At 50.7% G+C, this 12118-nt stretch overlaps 1 protein-coding gene across 3 annotated transcripts in view; it reads left to right on the top strand.

The window, feature by feature from the left end:
* Positions 1-11117, top strand: part of GMPR (guanosine monophosphate reductase) — a 49677-nt gene extending 38560 nt beyond the window's left edge. For all 3 annotated transcript variants that reach the window (XM_005236686.4, XM_055800127.1, XM_027785608.2), the window contains exon 9: positions 5436-11117. In XM_005236686.4, the coding sequence (XP_005236743.1) occupies positions 5436-5616 (181 nt within the window). In that variant the 3' untranslated portion in view covers positions 5617-11117. The remainder of the gene's footprint in view (positions 1-5435) is intronic.
* The last annotated feature ends 1001 nt before the right edge of the window (positions 11118-12118 follow it).

Raw genomic sequence — 12118 nt, 5'->3', positions numbered from 1 at the left:
CCCAATTGCTCCGTCCACCTTTCTTTTCCGAGAAAGGGTTAGTTTCTGGTCGTAACTCCGGGGAAGATGTCAGAGCTGCAAATCCCTCAGTGGTTCCTGCTGACTTGCTTATGCAGCTCACTGCCAAGTGTGCCAGCTTTTGTGATACCCTTTGTAATGCACTGTCATGGTTCAACCCAGCAGGCAGCTGAACACCACACAGCTGCTCGCTCACCTCCCCCCCAGCCCCCACAGTGGGCAGGGGAGAGAATAAAGGAGAAAAAAAAATATACATGGGTCAAGGTAAAGACAGTTCAGTAGGACACAAAAGGAAGGGGAAATACTACTAACAATAATGATAAAATAATTAGAATATACAAAACAAGTGGGGCACAATGTAGTTGCTCACCACTTGCCAACTGATGCCCAGCCAGTTCCCGAGCAGCAGCCTCTCACCAGCTTTTCCCCTAATTTATATACTGAGCATGGTGTCACACGGTATGGAATATCCCCTTGGCCAGTTTGGGTCAGCTGTCCTGGCTGTCTCCTCCCAGCCTGCTCGTTGGTGGGGTGGTACAAGAAGCTGGAAAGTCCTTGACTTAGTGTTAACACTGCTTAGCAACAACTAAAGCATCAGTGTCATCAACATTACTCTCAGCCAAAATCCAAAACACAGCACTGTACCAGCTACTAGGGAGAAAATTAGTGCCAGCCAAAACCAGGTCATCCAGCACCAGACACGCACAGGCATTTGTTGTTGGTAAAATAGTCTCAACTTGGGGATATTTTTTTTTAACTTAGTTTTAATTTATTGACAACCAATATAAACTTCTAGTCACCCTTGGAAAATTAAACAAACATTTAAGTAAACACCTTTCCTCCCCCTTTTCCAGACTCCACTTAAGCCAGCCACCTCTCTTTGCCCTGCCATGTCTCAGCTCCCCTTACTTTCACCACAGGTCACTCAGTCTGTCCCAGCTCCTTCAGCGAGGAGAGGGGTGGCACAAGACATTGTGGTCACATGTGTAATAGTTTCTGTCTGCCACTCCTTCTTATCACACCTTCTCCATCCTGGGTTGTGTGGAGGCCACAATCCCTTTTCAGCCATCCCTGCTCTGGCATAGGTCATGCAGGGACTACAGTCCCTTTGGGAGTGCACACCTTTGGCAAGGAGCACCTCCTTGTGAGGGTGGATCTCCAGCTGCATGTCTCCTCAGGCACATCCAGGTATGTTGCAGCACTATCAAAACTGGCTGGCTGCAACAAGGCTTCTACCATCCCATACCAGCTTAAGTTCAATAAGAAGTTCCCACACCTTGCCCCAGCACAGCCACCAATCCCCCACAAGGTTTCAGCGGTTCATCTACTGTCTCTGATGTTTCTTCATCCTCTTCAGGCCAATCCACCCTGCTTCTCACCTCTGCTGTGTCAGGATTCTTTCCATATCCCAGCTCTTCTTCCAGCCAGCCTCTCCTCATCTGGGCCCCCTTCTTCTCCCAGGGCTTCTCCTTGTCTCTCCTACATCCAGGGCACTCTCTCTTCCTTCTGCTTCTTCCAGGTCTCTCTTCATCCCATGCTCCTCTTCCTTCGGTCCTTCTCCTCCATACCCCTTAGAGCTGTTTAACTACTTAGCAGGAACCAGCCACAGCTGCACCTTATCCACACCAGCCAACCCGCCGCCCCTGAAGCCAGCCCACAGCTGTATGTTATCAGTGTTAATTAACCCAGCTTCATTCCTCCGTAATTCCTCTGCACTTCCTCTACACAGGTGTGTCTCCTCTCCCAGTGGCTGCTGCTGTTCCTTAAATAAACTTGAGCAGAGGTGTCATGTGCTCTCCTGGCTGAAGTTTTGGTGGCTTACACCATTTTCAGAGCTAGGTGGGACCATCTCTGCACCTGGCATGAAGCAGATGATGGCCTTCTCCTACACAGGTCACCCCGGCAGCCCTTGCTACCCGAACTACTGTATATGCCCAACACAGCACCCACATGTGCAACAGTTGGGTGCTCATGCACTAACAAACTGGGTGCTCATGCATGTACTAACAGGGTGCTTGGGCATAAATTATTTGGGCATGCATGCATGAACTAATTGTGTGCTTAGGCAAAAATTAATTTGGCATTCATGCATAAATTAGCTGGGCACTCATGCGTTAATTTATTCAGGGCTCGTGCATGAACTAATCTGGCACTCACAGGAATGCAGCAAGCCCAGCAATTTATGGCTTATATGGCACGCCACACCTCTGCAAGGCACATATCAAAGAACTCTTTGAATGTTAATCCATTATCGACTCTTTTAGTATCATCACAGTCTTAATGTACATCAGTTACAGAGTCCACTTTTCCTTCCTTTGGACCAGGCGGCAGGAATTAATACTGTAACAGTACACTTAGTAACATGAACACCCATGTTAAAGGGGTTTAGCGTCACGGTTTGGTTATATACCCATCACAGATCCCACCCCCGGCACAGACACAGTGGTCAGTGGTGCGCCAACGTGTGCGTTACTAAAATTCCACCCCCTCCCCCTGGGAACCAGGGCACTCATCAGCACGGTCTGGGCAATATGTTGTCTGTTACAAACTCTGCCCCTTTCCCGTGGGGACTAGAGATTAACGCAGCCTGAATATACACTCACCACCTGAATATAGACTTCACCCCCTCACCCCTGTGGACAAGACCACGGAGGTCAATACTGCAGCAGTCTGAGCAGTTCGTTTGTGCAAAACACACTTAACCAAGAAAGCCCCAGCAGTTTGCGTATGTACCCATTGCAAACTCCACCCTCACCTCTCTGAAGGTGAACATCATCATCATCTGAATTCTTGCTACAAATTTTAGGCCTTGTCCCCTCAAAACAACCAACCAAGAACTTGGCAGTTCCAAGTTATTCATTGTGCTTTAGCGCGATGATTAAGGTTGTACAAGCAGAAGTTAACACCACTGCTGAAGGTTCCGATAGGGTCACGAGTTCAGTAGCTGTGGGGCTTCACACACATCCAGAATGGGGGTGGGGAATGGTGTTCACACACTCCTGGGGCACGTTCCACAGCCGTAACATTAACTGAGCTCAGGCCTTTTTGCTGTGCTTGCAGTTGCTTAACTCACAGCTCTAGATTTCTGTCCCACTTCACCCTGTACTCCACCTTTTCCTTCTGGAACATCCGTTATCCCCAGCAGGAGAATTTTCAACCCTTTTTGACACTTTTTTTCCAAGGATGAACATGAAGCCGGACTCTCAACATTTTCTGTGGAGCTAATCTCACACCTCTCTTCCCGCATGCTTCCCCCAGTATGGTTATCTGTAGGTTACTCCTTGATCAATAGGACATGCCACCAGCTTCTCGGCTGATACTAGAGGAGCAGTAGCAACTGCCTGGCTGTCAGAGCTGTGGGGCTCTGATGGAGGGTGTTCACCACTTCTGTAGGTTTTGGTCTCCAAAGCCAAAAGCAGCATCCCGCAAGCTCCAGCTTCCTAACGCCGCCATAGCCACTGCACGGACATCTCCCAGGGGCAGTGGTTGCATGTGTCCCACACTTCTGTAATTTTGCTCTGAAAAAAAGGACCGCCAAGTGTTCACGCTCTTGGGAGCGATGTTCCCATCTCTGGAGGTCTGTTGAACCACTGTAACTGGGGCTGCCCTTGTTTGCAGTTGTCTCTGTGCTATCAAACCCCTGCAGCTTCTGCCCCACTCATGCTCGGGCTGAATTAACAGGGCGTTCGCCTTCGAACTGATGGGGCATTCATGCATAAATTAATCGGACTCTCATGCATGAACTGAAAGGGCAGTCATGCATGAATGCAGTAAACCCTGCATTTCTTGCCCAGTACAGCATGCAGAGCTCTTCAGATGGCAGGATCTGGTAGGTGAAATTCACACCGGTTTCCCCAAATCCCAGCCATAGTGCACTGTCTCTCCCAGTCTCGCGGGAAGCTCCCTGGAGCCTGGGCTGATTCTCCTAACTTTGACTGGAAGGGGTGGGCATGGCTGGAACCCATTCTGCAGAATGGTAGGGTGACTAGTTTTGTTTCATTTTGTGGGCCAGGCCTTCTCTTCCTGCAGGCAGGAAAATAAAAGCCTGTGAGCTCCCAGCAGCACAGACCCTACAGCAGACCTCTGAGCCCCGTGCAGTCTGCTAGATGGCAGCGGTACATACATTGACCGTTTATTACAGTGTTTTATTTAGGAGTTTCAAGAAAGAGTCAATTACTCATCAGAGGCAGGGAGATTAATCATGGTTCCTTACTCACATGGCGTATTAACACTTCCCCTTTATTATCTCCCTTGGTCTTTGACCTCACATTTAAACTAACAGGATGAAACACGGCCAGGCTTACGGTGAAGTACCTCCACACAGCTGCTGGTGCTGTTGTTAATGATTTGCAAATGCAGGTTCCGAACAGACGGGCCCTTTCTTTCTTGCACTATCCCCTAGACAACTTGTTTAAGGGCCAAGTAAATAAAGACACATTTACAACGATAGGTCCCTGCTGCGATGTCTGCCTCCATTTTGTAGGGGAAAAGGAGAGCAATCCCCTCTCCCCTCCACATGTGTTCAGACCTCCCTTCCCGAGGCCTGCCTTCCCAAAGGAGCTAGCGTGCTGTGCAGAACAAGCTTGCTCTGAAGCCTGGGGAGGTCAGCTGGTACTGGGGAACTCTGCTGCAGGAGGAACTGCTGAGCACGAGGCTGGAGAAGGCCGAAGAGGAAAGTTAGTTATTTGCCTGGATTCTTCCACCGTGTAATTCTTCACATGTGCTTTTGGGAACAGTGCAGGTCAGTGCTGCGTGCGGCTGTACGTAGTATTCACAGCACTGCCATTTTTTCTGGCCTTTTTGCCTGGCTCTGAACTGTGCTCACCTTTTGGCTTCAGGGGACAGCTCCGTAGCAGGTTTCCGTAGCAGGTTTCCCACTCCTTCTCCGTGGGCTCTGGAGAACGAGACTGGTAGGAGGCAGCCCGAGCATTTCCATCTGTGTCTGGTCAGCGATGTGGGACAGCGCCCAGGGGCTGTGAAGCCTCTGCCGAGCTGTGCTGAGCGGTGCTTGCTCAGAACCCCCTCCAACCCTTCTGTAAGCTGACTGAGCCTGGACGTTCCTTCTGCTTTAAAGTTTGCAGCTCTCAAGGTTAAATTGACCTGTCAATAAACCCGTCAGCTTCACCTGCTTGTAGGCAGATGGTGGAGGGGAGGAAGGGGCAGATCTGTAAATACACTCGTGGGATACTGGGGCATCTACGAGACTGGTCTGCTTCTACTTCCCAGTATTGGCGGTGACTGGAGTTGAGGCATTTCAGTGCTTGCGAGCACCAGGTAGCAATAGGCACACAAGCAAGAAAAAGCTGGGGGAAGGTTTGTGAACTGCAACATGCAGAGCATTAAGCTCCACATTACTCCAGTAAACGCTACTATGTTTTGCATCTAGACATAAATGCAGTAACCGCTGTCTTCTCCAGGGCTTCGGAGGGCAGAACTGTGGAGGTACCGTACAGAGGGGACGTGGAACTCACCATCCTGGACATCCTCGGAGGGCTGCGCTCCACCTGCACCTATGTGGGAGCTGCCAAACTCAAGGAACTGAGCAGGAGAACGACGTTTATCCGGGTCACCCAGCAGCACAGCCAGGTCTTCTCTTAGCCCAGGACTGGGGGGCTGAGAGCGAGGGGTGGGGGCGAGGAGCAGGAAGGGCTGCTGGTTTTTGCTTTCTCCTCCATACTGCGTTAGTGGCAAACTCTCCTCTCTCAGGACGGCGTGAGGGCCTGTGGCTGAGATCTGGAAGAGGAAGGTTGTGCTATTAACACAGCGCTGTTGGTTCAAAATGCAACAGCCTCATGTTTCATTGTTGTGCCTTTTTTATTTTTTAATCAACATTTCTTCACCTGTTTTCCCCCCCTCTGATAAATAGCCGCTGAACCTCAATTAACAAGGAACTGGCTTGCAGACATGGCTGTTACTCCTGCATACATACATGCATCCCCTTTTCTAAGGGTGGCCTGCTAGCTGCCACTGCTTCTGGCAGCGCCCCCTCCAGAAATTACAGGCTGGGAGAGAAAAATGTGCAAGCAATTGCATGGAGAAATCAAAAATCAAATTCTCTTTATCTTTGTTCTGGCAAAAGAATGGATGTTTGTGGCACGGCTGCCAGCCTGCAGAGCGCCAGAGGTGGATGGTGCATGAGGCCTGGCTGCTGGTGGCTGGGATGAGAAACACGCCGGATCTCTCACTCTCAGTTCACAGGGCTGGTACTGCCATTCTTACTTCAATCTCCCTATCCAAGGGGGGACTTCCCTTTTCAGAGCAGCCGGCACTGAATGTAGCAAACCCGTGCTGTCCCCCTACCCCCATCTGTGGGGATCATTCAGGAGAAAACATCTCAGCGCTTGCCTGCTTATCCGTGCATGCAGTTACTGAATTCCCTGGGTTCCTGCTTTTGCCTGCTCTCTGTGAACAGATCTCTTAAGACACTGAAACTCAGCAACAGTAACCCCACCAAGGAGGGGTTTCTCTGCAGCCCTCTCTGTCCCCTTTCCTGTTGATACCCATTTAGCAAACATGTAAAAATGCTGTGCTGTGCGTTGTCTGTGGCCAGGTGGATGAGGCCGGAGGGATCAGATTCACTTTTGGTCATTTGGTACCGCTCCTTGGCAGTCTCTGACACCATGAAAAGCGGAAGAGCGCTTTGGCAGAGTAGCCTGATTGCAGGAGGCTGGTAGGCAGAGATGGAGTTAAAGCATTTGCTCTAAAGGCAGTAATGAATGTTTAAGACTCTGGGTAACACTTTAATAAAGTGTAATGTCCCACTAATTAATTGTTAAATCACAATGAAATTTCTTTGGAAATACACATTGCATCCATGTGAATACCACACTAGCTCGTTACGATAAATGATGGGAAAGTGAGCACCAATGAATTAATAATGCTTGGCCACTTACTTTAAAGTGCTGCTCGGATTGTAATACAGCTGATGGTACTCCAGTACTTCAGACTCTTGCTTTCTCCTCCTGTAGACATCTGTGGAAAGAGGCAGGCTTCCTTTGGAAAGGAAAGGAGTGATCTGTAGAAAGAGGAATAGCAAAGAGAAACTCTAGAATTAAACTCATATGCTGGACTGCTCAAAAAGCCATGCACAAGGATTGGTACAACTGACCACAGTGAAGAGCAAATCAAGGCCATAAGCTGATCCCTGGGGATTCTGCAGTGGGTTGTGCACATTAGAAAAAGCACAGAATATCTCCTAAATACCCTGGGTTTTTACATGTCTTCCACCTAACATGTAGGACGTAATTCTTGTGGTGTAACTCCTTCCTCTGCTTCGGAGGTGAATAAGGGCCTTAACGTGAGCACAGGTTATGCCTGTGCTGGCTTTAAGGACCGTCTGTCCTGCCCACATATTGTAAAGGAACCTGAACGTGGAGGGGAAGCAGGCCCTGTGTCGTGAAGGACCTGATCTCCGTTCCCTCCAGCCTGGGAGCATCACGTTCAGAAGATGCCAGGCTTCTTTCCCACAACCCCCACCGTGTGCCACATACTGCGCTTCCCTGCGCTTCCCAGGGTACAGGCAGTACTGCTGCTGTGATCAGCACGGCTCTGGGTGGTCACTGTTCCTTTATTCACATGCTGGGAAGGGCGGGGGACGAAGGCAAAGGAACACCTCCGTCAGGAGTGGGGTTGGACCATCGCGGCGCAGGCCTGACCACAGGTGTGTCTCCATGCTCGTGCCTTCATGCGTGGGAAGGGCAGCGGCCTGCTGGTCTCACGCCCACTCCCGCTAGCGCTTTTCTACTTTTTTTAGCTACATTTCTAAATGGAATTTAAGAAACATATACATATATATATATATATATATTTGTAAACATTTTTTTAAAAGATCGCACGCACACTGAACAGAGCAGCTTCATGACATGCCTTCGGAATAGTTTCTTTTCCAAAGGGCAGGTGCTGGGGCGAGGGGAGGCTGCCTGTCCGCAGGTGTGGTGAGCGTGGCCACTCTTGCACCCGCTTTCCTTCCCCTTCCGCACGTACCTCTGACCGACCAGTGACTAGTAGGAAAGGACGGGGATAGGCTAATGGTGAGTTGTCCCCCTGAGTTCTCTAGGCTGTGAATGACATTGACACGAAGAATAGTTACCGATTAAGCTTTGACTTAGGGCATTTGGTTTTCTAGATAGTGGCTTTTACTATCATTTTGATAAGCAGCATGTTTCCTTTCTATTTAATTTTCTCCTTGTCTCTGAAAGCGAACAGGAGAGAGAAATGGGCTGCAGAAGGGCAGCACTGGTGGCATGTCTGCATCTCACCCAGCGTTGTGAGTTTTGTTCAGGGATAACCCTCAACTATGTCAGTGCTCACCACTGACACTGTCTAGCTCTCAGGCAGGCAGGAAAATGGAAAAAAGAGGAGTTTGAGCCCTCCTTTAATACCCAGCCCCGTGCTGTAGTAGTTGCCCTTACCTTCACGCAGCCCCAGGTGCTGTGCCCTGCTCAAGCCCGCTGCTGCTCTCACAAGGAACGGGCAGAGCAGGAGCTGAGGGCGCGCTGTGCCTCGCAGGGTGGGCTGAGCAGAGACCACAGCCACCGACAAACGCCACATGCCATTTGTGGCTCTACCTCACCTGCACGTTTTAACCAGGTGCTCCGTTACTTGGTGTCCTTCTGGGGGAAATGAAATCTGTAAGTTCTTAAGTGTTGAGTGATTCTGCATAACCAGGTCTTCTTTAACCCTACCACCCCGGTCCCATCCCGTCTAGAGGAACGCTGTGAGTGTGACAGCCTGCCCTGGAGGCCAAGGTCATGCCCGCTTCCCCCAGCCTGGCAATTCTTCACTTGGGCACCCAAGAGCAACGCTGAGGTTCTGCAGTGATTTAGTTTAACATACCAAAGACCTACAGGCAGGGATGCTGAGAAGGGCAGCATTACGTCATTAAAGCAACCCCTGCTGAGCGTGTCCAGCTCTGGCTTCTGGCACCGTAAGGACCCACAGTGTCCCCGTCACCCCAGTCACATTCTGGAGTCACCTTGAAGCGGCGTGGCTGGTGGAGGGGCAGGCTGGCCCTCCTGCCCACGCAGCCCAGCTTACCTGAGCTCTACTTGGGGACGAAGGTCCTGGCTTACGGCCGAGTGACTGCGTGGTGGCTGCGAGGAGCGCACGCGTAGAGCCCTCGTGGGCATCAGGCCAGCCTGTTAGAGGAGTGTGGGCCTTCAGCCAGCGTCCTGCCAGATGCAAAACAAGCCACACAGGTCTCCGTTCTCTGAAAGGAACAAGTGCACCCACCCAGGGGCTGTGCGCCTCCCCCGCTGCTCACAGCCCCGCCAGCCGTGGGCCAGGGGCTTTGGCTGTGTGCCTCTGTGCAGCGCCTCCGCACAGCTTTCTTCTCCCCTTAGGGCATGGGGGGCTGAATGTAGGAGGGGGCCACCCCATGAAGAGTTGTAAGCAGGGGCAGGAGGGGCCTCCGCTTCTATTTGGAGGAGCTTTTCCCATACAAAGTGTGCCTGTGTCTTCTCCCAGCTGGTCAATAGTGAGGGGAGGAGGGATGGGGCGAGCAAGACACACAGCAGCCATTAGCCAAGCCCTGCCGTGCCGGGCCAGGGGCCGGTGTTCTTCAGTCAGGGGCGTGATGAGAGCTTGGAGCCGTTCCTGAACCGAGCACGCCCTAGCTTACACCCGAGCTGCGCTGCTGGAACAGCCTTGGTGCTACAGCTTTCTCCCAGGGTAGGCACCGCGTCTGTCCACCACCGCCTCCCACCCCTCCACCCCAGGGATGTTGCGTTAGTCGCCAGTATGTTTTCTACCAAAAGTTCTTTGTTGGAGCCAGGAGGGCTTTTATATCCCCATGTTTGGCCTTCCTTGTGTAGAAAATAATAATAAAAAACCCCTGAGGCCCAAGGCCAGCAGTTTGCCTTCTGCAGCAGCCAGAGCCGGCGCGCAGGAGCGGGCCCTTTGCTGCCGGCTGGGAGCTGCCCGGCGGGGCGGAGGGGCCCAGCCGTGTCCTGGTTAGATGCTGGCACAGCTCCGCACCCCCCAACACAGTGTGGACCACCCCCCCTGCAGCCTTCGCTTCACCTGTGGTCATGCAGATGTTCAAGTGAGCCCTCCCCGGCATTTCCTTGACAGAATGTTTACTGGTTGACGTTTTCATACATAAATAAATAAATCAGAGTCCAAACCTCGTTGGTGTTGCCTGCGATAACTGTGAAGCGCTTCTATGTCACCGGCCAAAAAGAGCTGATGAGCATTCGCTGCGTCCCTGCCCTGCGGCAGCTGCGTGTGCCCGACGCCTCCGGCCCGCATGGCACCATCGTTTCAAATGTTGGAAAGTTGCAAATGGAAAGGTTTTTGTTATGCAATAAAGAACTTCACTCTGACGGTCTGGAGACAGTTTTATGGCCACACTTGGGTACATGCGCGTTTCTGCGTTGTCACAATCAAAAGCAAACGCTCTCCAACGCGTTGCCAGGGGAGGGAGGAAATTAAATTGGGCAAATTACATCCCTAGGAAAGCTCGTTCCCGTTCAGTCATAACTCACAAAGACGAAACACGCGTCTGCAATTGGCACTGTTATTTTATTAGTACGAGTATACTGAAACAATAAACTTGTACTGGTATACAGACAATTTCTTTAAAACAATTTTGTTCAAATTTTGAATCAAACATTGTTTTATTATAATAATGAAATAATTTCTACCTAGAAAACCTGCAAGCACCATCAAAGAAAGGGACCATAAAATTCAATAAACAGACGCGAGTGTATCCTACAAATAGACACACCACCATTAGAAAATAGAATATGAATTCTTCCATTTTTTTTAATATTTGTTTTAAAAAAGCTAGTGCAAGTACAATATTTTACACTGGAATTACAGAGAGTATGCACGCATATGGAAAAAAGTTCTCCTGTCACAATAAAAGCTCTTAACTATGTCTGTATGCACTTAAAATCTTCTCCTCTTTTCAATAAGGTGCAAAACGTTATTCCCTCCCTATTTCTCCTTTGTACTGGCCATGTCAGCTCAATTTCTCCCCAACACAAAGCTGCGATATCCCTTTTACTGGGCCTACACCAGGAACTACACTGGAAGTGTGATTTGCAACAACCCTCATTAGTAATACCAGCCGATTTAAAAATAAAATTAAAAAAGAACCAACAAAAACCTTAAAAACTACTGCTGTAGAATGGCTGAAACTTACCCCAGCGCGGCCAAGCGCCGCTGCCGGCTGCCGGGAGTGGTGACATAGCTAGTACAAAACGATTTTCAGTAGCTCACCCGAAACTGAAAAAAGGTTGGGAAATCCCCCTCCCCGCCCCCCCCTTTTTTTTTTGTAACACTGCAAAAAGAACAGTGTTCAACAAGTTAATATATTATTCCAAAAAAAAAAAAAAAAAAAAAAAAGAGCAAATACATACATTAGTGAGTTTCAACGTTAGCTGACTGTCGTGAAGAGCCGTATCTATGCCTTACCGGATTAGTCACTTGGCGAAGCGGCCGGCCCCATGGCCAGACAGCAGACGCAGACCAAGCCACCCGCAGCCACCCCTGGCCCCGTTTTGCCCTCGGCTACACGGACCCGCACCCGACTGGCGGCCCGGCGTTCCGCAGCGCCCGTTCAGAGGGGTGGCACGCGCGCCCTGGACTGTTCGAGCCAACGCCAGGGTGGGAGGCCCCGGCCGGCCACTGTGTGGGGGCAGCGGGCGCTGCCCGGGGGGCCGGTGGTCCCCCACGGCCCCGTGCCCCAGGGTTTCTGCGCATCAGCATTCCCGTAGTACAGCAACGACAGCTTCAACGGGTGACTTAACTCGCCGCAAACACCACTTCCAATGCACACCTACTGCGTGGTCGAGGGAAAGGGCACAGGAGCTTTGACTGCTCAAAATAGGAACGAACAGAAAAGAAACAACCTTGGATGAAGCCTCCATAAAATCCTCAGTGGAAGACTTAAGTCCTTTCAGCTAGCGACAAGGAAAAAAAAAACCCAAAAAACAACTACAGAAACCTTAGAGACTGTTATTGTATAAATACTACCTGTTGGCTGAAAGCACTTCATCGTAACACAACTGGGGCTGGTTTTCTGAGCGCTGGGGGGGCCGCCTGGCCAGGGCGAGTACTTCTGCCCCCTGTGCCCGCGGGAGCCCGAGCCTGCGCG

Source organism: Falco peregrinus, chromosome 3 (genome assembly GCF_023634155.1).
Source record: "Falco peregrinus isolate bFalPer1 chromosome 3, bFalPer1.pri, whole genome shotgun sequence".
Taxonomy (NCBI): domain Eukaryota; kingdom Metazoa; phylum Chordata; class Aves; order Falconiformes; family Falconidae; genus Falco; species Falco peregrinus.
The sequence above is the reverse complement of the archived record's forward strand: the minus strand, read 5'-3'. Positions and strand labels throughout refer to the sequence as shown.